Source organism: Trachemys scripta, chromosome 1, assembly GCF_013100865.1.
Source record: "Trachemys scripta elegans isolate TJP31775 chromosome 1, CAS_Tse_1.0, whole genome shotgun sequence".
In the NCBI taxonomy this organism is placed as follows: domain Eukaryota; kingdom Metazoa; phylum Chordata; order Testudines; family Emydidae; genus Trachemys; species Trachemys scripta.
The window spans coordinates 97000617-97013903 of NC_048298.1; the positions used below are offsets into that span (position 1 = coordinate 97000617).

The window sequence follows — 13287 nt, forward strand, 5'->3', positions numbered from 1 at the left end:
GTGAACAATCACTCGAAGAAGAAAAGATGGTTACTTACCTTCTGTAACTGTTGTTCTTCGAGATGTGTTGTTCACGTCCATTACACTTCCCACCCTCCTTCCCCTCTGTTGGAGTCACCGGCAAGAAGGAACCGAGGGAGGGTCGGGCCTGCAGGGATATATATACCCGAGAGGGGGGTGCCGCTCTGGCGGGAGGGGGGAGCCCTGCCGGCCCGATGGGAGCCGCTGAGGGAAAAAGTTTCCGATGACCGTGCATGCGGCGCGCGCACACCTAATGTGTAATGGACGTGAACAACACATCTCGAAGAACAACAGTTACAGAAGGTAAGTAACCGCCTTTTCCTGCTCCTCTGTTTCTGGCAGCATGGTGGCTGGGTTAAGGGAGGGGCAGGTCTGTAGGGTAACTTCAGGATTTTCTAAAAGTTTAGCTTGATACCAAGCTACCCGAGCCTGTGTAAGCCAGAAACCACCCTTAGTATCCAGCAGGGCTTGGACCATGTGGGGAGTATACACTTGCACAATTCCCCCCAGTGTCAGTTTCTCGGCTTCCCCAAGCACTAGGGCAGTTGCTGCGACCGCCCATAAACATGCCGGCCACCCCTTGGCAACTTGATCCAGTTGTTTAGAGAAATATGCCACGGGACGTTTCCAGGTGCCTAATAACTGAGTAAGCACTCCCAGGGCCACCCCTTTCCTTTCATGCACATACAGTTGGAACGGCTTAGAGAGATCCGGCAGACCCAGGGCTGGGGCTTCCATCAGTTTCCTTTTTAAAACCTTAAATGCCTTGTCGGCTTCTGAGGACCAGTGAAAGGGGTCGTGATCCACTCCCTTGATGCATTCGTACAAGGGTTTAGCCCACAGTCCAAACTCTGGGATCCATATTCTGCAGAAGCCTGCCATGCCCAAAAACGCCCTGAGCCGTTTACGATTGCTTGGGATAGGAATTTGACAGATAGCTTCCTTCCTTTCGTTTGAAAGCTGACGCTCCCCCTTTCTTATGTGAAACCCTAAGTACTGTACTTCTGGGAGGGCAATCTGAGCCTTACTCTGTGCTACCCGATATCCTCGGAGTCCAACGAAGTTCAGGAGGCTCACAGTGGCTTTAAGGCAAGGGGTTAGACCCACAGCGGCAATTAACAAGTCATCTACATATTGCAGGAGGAGGACCTTGTCCTCATTGTCCCACTCCTCCAAGTCTCTGGCCAGGGCCTGGCCGAAAAGGGTGGGGGAATTTTTAAATCCCTGGGCCAGCACTGTCCAGCAAAGCTGCTTTTTAACCCTTCTCTTGTCCTCCCACTCGAAGGAGAAAATCTCCTGAGATTGGGTGTTGACCGGAATCGTGAAGAAAGCATCTTTTAAATCTAGGACCGAAAAATGGGTGTACTGCCCCCCTATAGAGGCCAACAGTGTATATGGGTTTGGAACAAGGGGGTGCAGAGTCTTAACCCGCTCATTAACCGCCCTCAGGTCCTGGACCAGCCGATATGTGCCATTGGGCTTTTGTACAGGCAAGATGGGAGTGTTCCAAGCTGACTGGCATTCTCGAAGTACCCCGCACTTTAGGAATTGGTCTATAGTCTCCTGCAGTCCCTCTCTGGCTTCCCTTTTGATCGGATACTGCTTGATTCGCACCGGACCTTTTCCTGGCAAGAGCTGAACATTAACGGGGGTTTGATGAGCTGCTTTTCCTGGGACCCCGGATGCCCATACCAGAGGGTATACCCGCTCCTCCCACTGGCTCCATTCTGGGGCTTGCATGGCTGAGGGCTCAATTGCAAGGGTCATATCCAGGCATTCTCGGGGGGTAAGGTGAGGGTTATTTCATCTTGGGTGAAATACAGGGTGGCACCTAAGCGACAAAGCAGGTCCCGTCCTAGTAGAGGCGTTGGACAGTCGGGGAGGTAAACCAGTTTGTGAGATAGAGTTCTGTTTCCCAAAGCACATTCCGGAGGGGCATACACTGGGCACTTGGTTCCTTTTCCTGTGGCTCCCACCACAGTGAGGAAGTCTGCCACGGACAGCTGAAGGGGTTGGTTTACGGCGGTTCGTGCCACTCCAGAGTCTATTAAAAAGTCTATGTCCGAATCTCCCACCCGCATTTTACTCGGGGTTCCGGGGACAGGATAGTCCGTCTCCCCTAACATCCCTATTCCTCCGCTGCCATCATAGGGGTACTTTCCCTTTCGGAGCACTTATTTTTTCAATGTCCCTCCTTCCGGCATATGGCACACTGGTTGCGACCCAGACGCCTTTCCTGTGAGCCAGGGTGCCCACGTCCACGGCCTCTCATTCCCCGGCCCCTTCCAGCTTCCTGAAACTTTCCCCTGCCATTGGCCTGTACTGCTGCGACCATCATTTTCACTTGCCTCTTTTCCTTTTCTCCCTCCCTAAGGCTGTAAGCCCTGTTTGCAGTTTCCAGAATTTGTGCCATGGTCATGCCCATCAAATCCTCCTTTTTCTGTAGTTTCCTTTTAATATCAGGGGCGGCACGGCTGGTAAAGATACCCTTTATAATTGCCTCGGTGGCCGGATCATTGGGATTGGCATTAGTAGTTTGCCTGATGGTATCCTGAATACGCTGCAGAAAAGCAACCGGACTTTCCTTTGGCTCCTGTACTAGCTCATACGGCTTTGCCCAATTGTTATGTCGGACAGCCGAGTGTCGGAGACCACGTAAAAGCAATTCTTTGTACGTATTGAGGCGGGTCTGATCCTGAGGCTCATTAGGATCCCACCTTGGATCTGCTATGGAGACCATATCAGCAGGAATGGGGACATTCTGGATATCCAGAATGTCCCCGCTGTGCCTCCTCCCTTGCTTTAGACACAACCTGATTATGCTGCACCTCAGACAGCAGGGTCCGCATAAGGACATTACAATCATCCCAGTCAGGCTTATGGCTAGCCAGGCACCCCTCAAAGACCGAGATAAACTTGCTTGGGTTCGTGGATAATTCCCCTGCCTGTGCCTTAAAGGCTGCTAGGTCCACCGGGTTAAAAGGCACATGCATATAGACCTGCATAGTAGTGGCTGGGCGATTGTTTGCTTCAAGATGGGCTATCCGAGTCTCAGTAATCAATGGATAGAATCCCACCGAGGAGGCAATCTCTGGGTCCTGTGGCACCTTGTCTTTATATGGTGGGGGTGTTGGAGCCGAAGGGGACACCGGCTCTGCCATCACAACCGGGGAGGGGTTCGAGGGACTAACATTAGCCACTGCCGATCCTGTCGGGGTTAAATTACACCTCTGCAAAAGATCTGACCTATCTCTTAGCAACATAAACAACTATACATACATATGTTCATTCCATTTACCCGTTCGCTGACAAAACAGAAGTAATTGAAGGATTGTATTATAATTAAGTGATCCTTCCGGTGGTCACCTTTCCTGGTCCTCCAGCTGGTACTGAGGCCAGTCTACTGTACAGAACTTTTTCAGTTTACTTTTAGTCAATGGATCCGATTCAAACACTTTCCAGTTCACCAGAATGCATTCTAAGGGCGTACACCTTGCCCTGCCTGGAGTACTCAGTCTCTGCCCCATACCCTAGGGAGACACTGGGCGTCCCCAGGTCAAAACAGGTAAAGTTCCCACTGGACTGTTCCTACCTTATCCAAGGGTCCGGTTTCGCACCGTCGCCCTATCCATGGGACTGGTTCCCCACTGTCGCCCGCAGCCGCTTCTCCACTGTACGAGCACGTTGCACCGTTGTGCCCTCCAGGGTCGACCAAACCGCATCTCCGCTGAGACCCCCGATGAAGCCACCAGTGCGCGCTGGGCGTCGGTCGTCGCCGCAATCCGTCGACCTCCGAGAGGGGTCCGGGCAAGGCTAAATTTCAGCCTCGAGCCCACCCAGGGACGCCAAGACTGTTGCCGGCACAGAGTGCCCGAGGAAAGCAACAGCGGGGTTCGTTGCCCGGTGTGCTTCGCACCAATGAACACACCAGGGTGGAGAAGCAATCAAAGTTTATTTGAGATCTCAAAGCGGTGCAAGGAGACAGGCACGTCTCAGATCAAGCACACTGAGACAAGCAGTTTTCTCTTTTTATTCTTTTTGCAGCTAGGCTTTTCCCTTCAACACCCCCCCCCCCCTTATAATAGTTTACTTTACGCAAGTAGCAAGCAATTACATTTAAGCAATTAAATCATTTTGCCGGCTATAAGTCCAGCTTGTTAGTAACTTCTCTTGGAATTATTATCTTGTCCCTTTCCTTTGATTTGTTATTTTGCCTTTCAGCCAGAAGTATGCAGGCCTCATTATTACCACTTGGCACTGGTATGCAGCCTGTTGCACCTGATAACTGGCAGTTACACATTCCAATTTCTGCATCTGGCTTTTGAGGTCAATTAGAGTTTAAACATGGAAGAACTTTGGTTCATTTAGGCCTAGTGCAGGAAGGCTTCATCGACACTCATGGTCTTCCACCCTCCCGAGTTACCTAGGGTTATGCCTAATGACACCAACAAGGATGACCCATTTCCAACAGTTGACAAGAAGTTGTGAGTAATTGTGTGTGTGGGGGGGAAATTAGCATGGAGAAATAGTTTTTACTTTGTGTAATGACCCATTCACTCCCAGTCTTTATTCAAGCCTAATTTAATGGTGTCCAGTTTGCAAATTAATTCCAATTCTGCAGTTTCTCATTGGAGTCTATTGCGATTTTGAGGTCTGTAATTGATTGACCAGGGAGGCTGAAGTGTTCTCTGACTGGTTTTTGAATGTTATAATTCTTGACGTCTGATTTGTGTCCATTTATTCTTTTGCGTAGAGACTGTCCGGTTTGGCCAATGTACATGGCAGAGGGACATTGCTGGCACATGATGGCATATATCACATTGGTAGATGTCCAGGTGAACAAGGCTCTGATAGTGTGGCTGATGTGATTAGGAAATTTGTTAGTCTCTAAGGTGCCACAAGTACTCCTCGTTCTTCTTCATTTGTAACTATAGAGATGGAAGACTACACAATGGGCCTCAGAAAATATATTTTAGGGGAGCTGTCTGTGATCATTTGAACCAGATAGCAAGATACCACTGACTGCAATGAATCTTAGGTAGTTGTATTGAAAGTCACGTACAGAACTGCTGAAGTGGAAAATTAAGTTCTATGAAACCAAACTTATTCCAGATAGATATGATCATTAGACAAGATATGAAATGTCACGGTTAGACAGTTAATAAAATTCATCATTCCATTCTGTTTGTATAGGTGCTTAATACATAGACCCTAAAAATGAATTTAATGATGGCTGCAGCGGCTGCATCGCTGAGAGATTAGAACATAGCTTCTTGTTTGTTCTTTGTCCTTAGAACATTTCTGTTCTTGACTGAATATACACACAGATATGGTACTGTCCTCAGTTATCTGCATGCACTTATCTTCAGAAGAACTCTCACCCTTATTTCCAGAAAGACTTGCTACCACTTGAGTCAAAAAGGAAACTCTGTTAATTGTTTGCTATTGTAGCTGTAGTGCATATAGCCTTTTTCCAGGCCAGCCATTAGTGGGCAAAACAATGATGAATCAATGAACAGGTGAGGAGATCTAATTCTGTACAATGCAGGACAGCAGGGTGCAAGCACAAGCATGCATGTGCACACACTAGAGAAACGGAGCACATTGTAACGCCGAAAGGATTGGGTTTTTTTCCCAGGTCTATGAGGCAGGACTAAACATTGCGGGAGGGGTGGTGAATACCATTCTGCTCCCTATGTAAAGGATTTCCTTTTCCCTTCTCTGTGTCTTTAGGACTGTCATCATCTTATTAGTCATAAGGCCATAGTGATATTTTTCCTTTGGAGTTCTGTAAGAATTATCTACCCTCACAGGACCTTCTTACCGTGCACATAAAATTCACCTGGACTGAGATTTCCTTGCTAGAGGAAAAGACTAGGATATGCAGAATCTTGCACACACACACACCCCCCCCCGCACACACACACTATGCTAAAATAACATTATTAAGCTTGCACAGTCATTTACTTAAAAGTTAGGAAATGCAGAATGAAGATGGCCTGTGCAATCTTAATTTGGCACCATTGTGCGTATGCATTATGGTACAGTCTTTAATTACATGATGCCATATTATTTTTTCCTGCTCATTCAGTGCACGGACTGGACAGTGCTCATTTATTGAGCAACTATTCAATATTTTATTTTTTCCTTGTTGTTCAGTGTGTGGCCCCAGGCCTTATTTACCAGACATTATTCAAACTCTGTTATGAAGACAGAATTATTAATTTCCTCATGGGTTCTTCTATGGCACATGTCACTATAGTATCTGAATGTTTCACCAAGAGTACTGTCTTTTTCATAACACCCCTGTGAGATGAGGGAGCATCATTATCCCCAACTTGCAGATAGGGAACTAAGACACAGACAATAAAGTCAAAAGTATCCACTAATTTTGGGTATCAAATCTGACACACATAGGCCCTGATTTTTCAGAGTACTTAGCATTATATAGTTCTTAATATGTTCAAAACACAGCTCCCATTTAGGAAACTGCTGATTTATTTTTATTGAAAAAATGTGACTTGGTTTCCCTTCTCACCTTGTATTGTTACTTGCTGGTGTGAAGGGTTTAATTTCTTTCTTAAAATTGGGACAGCAATGCAGTAACAGAAGTCACATAAGCATGAATGAACTATCAGGAACTGTCAACCTGTGAAATGAGTTGTAGAAATATGACTTTATCAGCTTTATAAATGTCATATGTATCTTTATGGGCTAGTGATACTGTTCTAGCCCAATTAGGGAGTTACAAGGTCTTGCAGGAAGTAAAATCACCAGGGCAGGAGGGTAGGTAACAAGTCTGAAGAAGTCTCATTCCTGGAGAAAATGGCATATTCTAGTTTGTCCTGGTTCCAGAGACTGCCTGACAAAGAACTGAAAATGATATAAAATGACCAACTTGGCATGGGAAGGGACCTCTCTCATCCAATCCAAGAACTGGCATGAGACTGTGACCAATGGAACCAGGTCCTGCGAGTGGACCTGAAGCTTTAAAACATGCCAGGTCTCCATGTGGAAAAAGGATAACACCTAGTAAGCTTGACACAAGCTGTTTATTGTTTTTATGGTATGTTTTCTCTGCAATGCTTTCTTCTGAATAAATAATACTTTCCTTTCTGAAGGCTGTCTGGTCCTTGCTCCTGAGAGAACAGGACTGAAGGTGCTGAACTAAAGTCACACCTGATCAGATATTCACAGGGAATGGCAGGAGAAATTGCAGCCTAAATCCCTGGTCTAGAGGGAGAGAGTTGTAGGCCTCTGCCCTAAGAGAGACAATTCTTAGAGGCTTGAGATCTAAGTGGGGTGCCCTCAAGGAGCCCATGAAGGGGTCAAGGGTGCTATTACCTTGGGAACTGTGACATCACTAACTATCGTTACAGCTGTGAGTGCTTGGCACTTCTGTATCTCAGACTGAAATCTTTTTATTTACTCATTATTACCATTGTTGTTGTTTTTATATTATTTTCTCTGGAGTCTGGACTTCGACTATACTTTGACCAAGAAATTTGGACCTTGACAAAAAATAATTGATTAATCCTGGTTTAACTGCTATGCCAACCTTCTCCCTTGATGGCCTCCTACGTGATGATACTTGCTCCTTTGTTTGTAAAACAGTTGTCCCTCTTACTGTGCTCTTTCTCCCTGAAATTTTAGCCTTTCCACATGCTATTTCTCGTACTGGAGTATGAGATAGACTATGTAATACTAAAAGGAACTTGGCACACTTGAGACTGTTTAGTTGATCACAGCCAAGGTCTCATCTTCCTTTCTGTGTGTTAAGTTGCGATTGTTGTGTAGAAAGAAGGGGGGTTAGGCTTGAGCTTGAGTTCAAACCCTGGGTTTACATTTCAATATAGACGTACCTACTGAAATTCCCTCTTGATCCAGGGTCAGCTGCACCCCCTTAATTGGCCCGACTGGGGGCACCTGTTCTGGCACAGAGGTGCTGGACCTACTTTAATCACTGGGACCAGCCACCCTGTGACAAGTACCATACAGTAGTTGTTTATGGTGCTATATAATAAGAGTAACATGCTCCCCATGCCAAAGGTACCTGAATTTTGTGGGCCTGGGTTAGTATATACAGGGCAATAGAGTACAACGGCATTTTAGAATCAATATAAAGCAGCCATTTTTATTTAACTATCTGATTTACTTGTCATACGATGTCATCCTTATTTGTTACATTTTAATTTTTAATGTAACATACTTCTTTTTTAAAAATTTATTTTTCTTGTTTCTTAGCACTGGCAGCAGAGAAAGATGGCACCCCTGTTTTTAAGTTCCCCAGATGGAGAGTTAAGGGCAAGCCTATCCGGGAAGTAGTTGAAGCCTACAAATCAGTTGGAGCAGATCTAAATGTACTTCCATTCTGTACGCAGTTCATCCCCATGGATGTTATTGACAGTCCTAAGCATGGATCAATTATCTACCATCCATCCATCCTTCCCCGCCACAGAGGAGCTTCAGCTATCAATTGGTGAGATGATTTATTTTTTTTACCAAAAAACCCCAAAGCTATTTAGATTTCCCATATCTCTGAAAGATACACAGGCCAGATCCTCAACTGGTTTAAACTGGCATCATTCTATTGACTTTAATTGTGCCACCTTCCTGAAGGTTTGGCCCATGGTCTCTCCATCACTCCTAGGTTCCAGTGTAGTTTTTGTTGATTGATTTTTTTTTACCAGTTTTATTACTCAGTATTCTACTGAGATTGCTGCTATGAATCATGTTTCTAGTATGGTTTTACTCACATAACTCGATTCACTATATAAAAAGAAAGAGGTGCACACTTAATGAAGGAAATTTAAACAGGTTTAGATATGTACCTTACATATCTGTGTAAGGTTTTACATATCTGTAAACTTTTATTATATCTGTAAACAAGCCCTGCTTGTCCTTCCTTATGTCAAGCCTTCTTTCAGTTCAAACACAGAGGGGTACACTTTTACTGCTGTATGAGGAGGTTTAACAATATATCTGCCACTGCTAACAGTAGTTATGTAGTTAAATCCACCAGAATTAGAATTTACTGAAGACTTATACCCTCTATTATAGCACATCAGTGTTGCTACAATATCTGCTAAGCAGCTCTTCTCTTCTGTTGGATATTCTGTTTCAAGTTGCAAGAGCCAGTAATATGACAAGCTTAGGTATTTTTGCTAGTATTTCCAGAGACTGAGAATCTCACTTCTGCAGTGCAATCACCTTCTTTGCTAACATTACAGTTTTCCAAATCCACCAATTTACAAGCATTTCAGCTTTTGCTGTTGTTTTGTGAGGCCTCAAAAACTAAGGGGGGAGGCTGCCAAGGAACATTTAGAACATGCAGGAAATGATGTTGGTGATTTACATACAGCCAAATGTTAAGTGTTCACTAATTTTGTGTGTCAGTTTTGAGCCACGCAACTAGAGACGATTGTGCCTAATTTCCAGCAGTGTGGAGGGCCTGTGGAATTGGGACCTCTGTGGCTAAAATTCTTCCCAAATTCAGGATCAGATTTTGAGACAATGTAAATTACCATAGTTCCATTGAAGGCAATAACTGGATATGATGTTCCTATTCACTTAGAATCATAGAATCATAGAATCATAGAATATAAGAGTTGGAAGGGACCTCAGGAGGTCATCTAGTCCAACCCCCTGCTCAAAGCAGGACCAATTCCCAGCTAAATCATCCCAGCCAGGGCTTTGTCAAGCCGGGCCTTAAAAACCTCCAAGGAAGGAGACTCCACCACCTCCCTAGGTAACGCATTCCAATGTTTCACCACCCACTTGTCTTAAACTGTTGTGTAGTATTGCTGTGCTTTGTTAAACAGTTGTTGTGTTCCACCCTGGAAATACATTTTAGTAGTGAACCACCTCTGTTTCTCTTACCTACTTCTCAGATATATTGTGAAGCTTACTTAGTTAATTTTAGTAACTGACTTGGAGATGTTCATGAAAAAGACTGTGTAGATGCACAGACATTAGTACTATTTTGTTTTGTTAGTACTGATGGTTCCAACTTCCAAATGGTATCACAGCCCACTGCAGAACTTCTGTGCCATTTGTTGTACCATTCATAATTAATTTAAAATAATTTAGCACAATAAACTATGAAACAAAAATGACTGGACTGCAAAGCACAACACATAAAACATTGGCCACAGTCTTGTTTATGTCATTTTGTATACACATCAGCAGTGTCAAGCTTGTAGCTCCTTGAATAACAGCAATGAAGTCACTGTACTAAGAAAGCTGATTAGACTCCACACACACAGTTCTCCATATTGTGCCTGCATCAGTCATATGAACTATCAAATGGGTTGATATTTGTGACTAAGGTCATTCCCTCTATATTTACTCTAAAATATTCTATTGGCAGGACTTTAATTCAAGGAGATAAAAAAGCAGGGTTTACTATTTTCTGGGCTGATGATGGTCTGGACACTGGACCAATTCTTCTGCAGCGGGAATGTGATGTAGGACGGAACGATACTGTGGATGACTTATATAATCATTTTCTTTTCCCAGAAGGCATAAAAGCAATGGTAAGTCTGCTTGTGCTGACTACAGACATTTTACAAGGAAAAATCTGGCACATCTAATCCTCTTGGAATTTAAACATAAATTAAATATAATTAGATACTAAAGAAATTGGAATATACTGGACCAGATTTTCAGCTGAAGTAATTCCGTTGACTTCCTAATCCACAAGCTATGCTCATTCACACCACTGGAGACCCACAATATTTTGAGTTGGGGATAAATCCTGCTCCCTCTGAAGTCAATGAGTCAAATTCATCTCTGACGTAACTCCTTTGTCTTCAGTAGAGTTACACCTGGATTGAATTTGCCCTGTTGTTTTAAATTGGACTGATCAGCAGTAAATAGTTTATAGCATCATAGAAAACAGGGACTTGGAGCTTTCAGATTAAAAAAATGAAAATTTGAGACAACATTTCTGTTGGAGCTTCCTTTGTTTTGTTATTTAAAAAGGTGACTATTTCCACGTGTCACAGAAGGCATGAAGACAATTGCAGTTTGACAGTGTCCCCAGAGCAAATTAACTCTTCTGTACCTTGCTACTATCTGAGCACCACAGCCTGTAAATCTTTACTCACAGGAGTAATCCCACTGAAATCAGTGAGATGATGTAGGGGACTAAGGATTTGCAGGTTTGGGCTCTGTTGTTTAGCAAAATTTCCAGAACCTTGTTTTACTTACTTGTGGATCAGGAAGTCAAATTTAAACCTAAAAGTGTGGACTTTGGTGTGTGTGTTGGTGCATCTCTCTCGCTCTCTTGCTCTCTCTCTCACACACACACACCCACACCCACACACACCATAATTTGTTTTTTAAAAATGCTATGTGCATGGAACAGTAGAGAAATCCCTTCCTCCTTTCCTGTTAAATATTGGCAGGAATTTACACGGGAATCTGCCAAGTAATTACTGTTTTTGCAAACTGTTAAAAACAGAAAGGCTGAATGCAATATATAGGCCATATTCTGCCCTCAGCTAAGCCTCAATCCTGCAAGGATTATGCAAGTGCTTGGCTTTATTCACTGTGAGTGAGTAATACTCTTGATGTGAATGGGCCTGTGGTGGATAAAGTTAGCAAATGCATAAGTCTTTGCGGGATCAGTCTCTTACACTTCAGCAACCCTGGATTAAAAAATAAATAAAGAGCCAAGTCCTGCACCCTACATAGGAAAAACTTCTACTGACTCTAGTAAGTATAACGGAGGGGAGAGTATATGTAAACAAAGAGAAAATTTGGCCTATTGGAGCAATTAAAACTGCTTTTTTCCTGTTTAGATAGAAGCTGTCCAGCTAATTGCTGATGGTAAAGCTCCTCGGATACCTCAGCCTGAAGAAGGGGCAACATATGAAGGGATCCAGAAGAAAGAAAATGCAGAGGTACTGTAGTGTTAACAACACTGTGTTGCTCATAACAGCGTGGTTACACTTTATGTTCAATGCGCCGAAAGATCTCTGGTGTATTGGTACTACTCCAATGGAAGTCAATGAGAATTGTCCCTTTGACTTCAGCATGTGCAGGATCATGTCCTAATTAGCAAGAACAAGTCTGGCACAGATAGAAAATGCAGAAATATTTTATCATTCTGACTTGTTCTCTACATGCGCTAGTTGTAGAAATTATTGCTCTAAAAATAAATTAAGGGGCTAATCGCACAAACTCGTCTGAGTAAAGTTAGTGCCACACACAGTGTCTTTAAAGACAGTTTAGACAGTGTGTTGTAGTACCAAATACTCTCTCTGGACTAATTCTGTGTTAACCAGTTCAGATGTGAAGTCTGGAGCGTACAACTCAGGAGCAGAGCGTAGGAGATATGCATGTTGTAAAATGCCCATCCTGCCTGAGAGAGAGATGAGATCTAATGGGGTCTGTATACAAGCAGGAGCGAGGGTTGTTTGCATTCCAATCCCAGCTCTGACTTCTGCTCAGGCCTTGAGCAAGTTACGGAACCTCTCTGCCTCTGTTTTTATTATTATTACTCACAAACAAATATGCTCTGTACCTGCATGTTCACTTGTGATCACATTTGAACAAAGTACCTGGATCAAGGAGTCTCAAACTCTGGTCCATGAACCTTTCATAGTCTGCAGAATATTTACTGGATCACACAGTATTGGCTTCTTTTCTTTGCTTCCAGCTGTTTTTAGAGATGTTTAGCCTCTTCTTTGCAAAAAAAAAAAAAAAAAAAAAAGATAACGCTGTTCCTTAAAAGCAGCTGAAAACAAGAAGGAGAAAGATTAGCTTCCTCTTCTGGGGGCTGCATAGGAGAAGGATTACGAGAGGTAACAGGAGCAGGCCTTAAGGACAGGTGCCATCAGCAGTAGCTGCAGCCAGAGAAGAGGCAAGAGATGCCAATGGGAAAGGAATTCCCAGAAGAGAGTGGGAGGAGGCAGTTGAGCAGCATGGGCAAAGGAAAGGGGGACCAGTTGGCAGAGAAGCATTTGCAGAGGAATAGGGGGAGAGAGAACAGAACTGTTGGGAGGAGAAGATTAAATAAAAAGCAATAGTAGACTGTGATTCCCTTTTCTGAAAACAGCGCAAACCCAAGAGCTGCTTGGTTGGTTTGTGTTCTTTCCTATCCCAGGATTTGGTTCTGCAAGTGCCAAGAGACCATATGGTCCCTCATGGCCATCACTCATGAAACTTAATCTTCTGTTGAGTCTTTGATCGAGTACTCTGCACAGTAAGGGCCTGCTCCTGCTCCCATTTAAGTCATTTCGAGTTTGCCATTGATTTCAG

At 43.9% G+C, this 13287-nt stretch overlaps 1 protein-coding gene across 3 annotated transcripts in view; it reads left to right on the plus strand.

Moving 5' to 3' along the window:
- Positions 1–13287, plus strand: part of ALDH1L2 (aldehyde dehydrogenase 1 family member L2) — a 64834-nt gene that overhangs the window by 20838 nt on the left and 30709 nt on the right. For 2 of the 3 annotated variants that reach the window (XM_034778381.1, XM_034778400.1), the window contains 3 exons: positions 8266–8500; positions 10391–10556; positions 11826–11927. In XM_034778381.1, coding sequence (XP_034634272.1) covers positions 8266–8500; positions 10391–10556; positions 11826–11927 — 503 coding nt within the window. Of the gene's footprint in view, positions 1–4471; positions 4506–8265; positions 8501–10390; positions 10557–11825; positions 11928–13287 lie in introns of those variants that run through there. The other variant, XM_034778391.1, reaches the window with a different exon arrangement.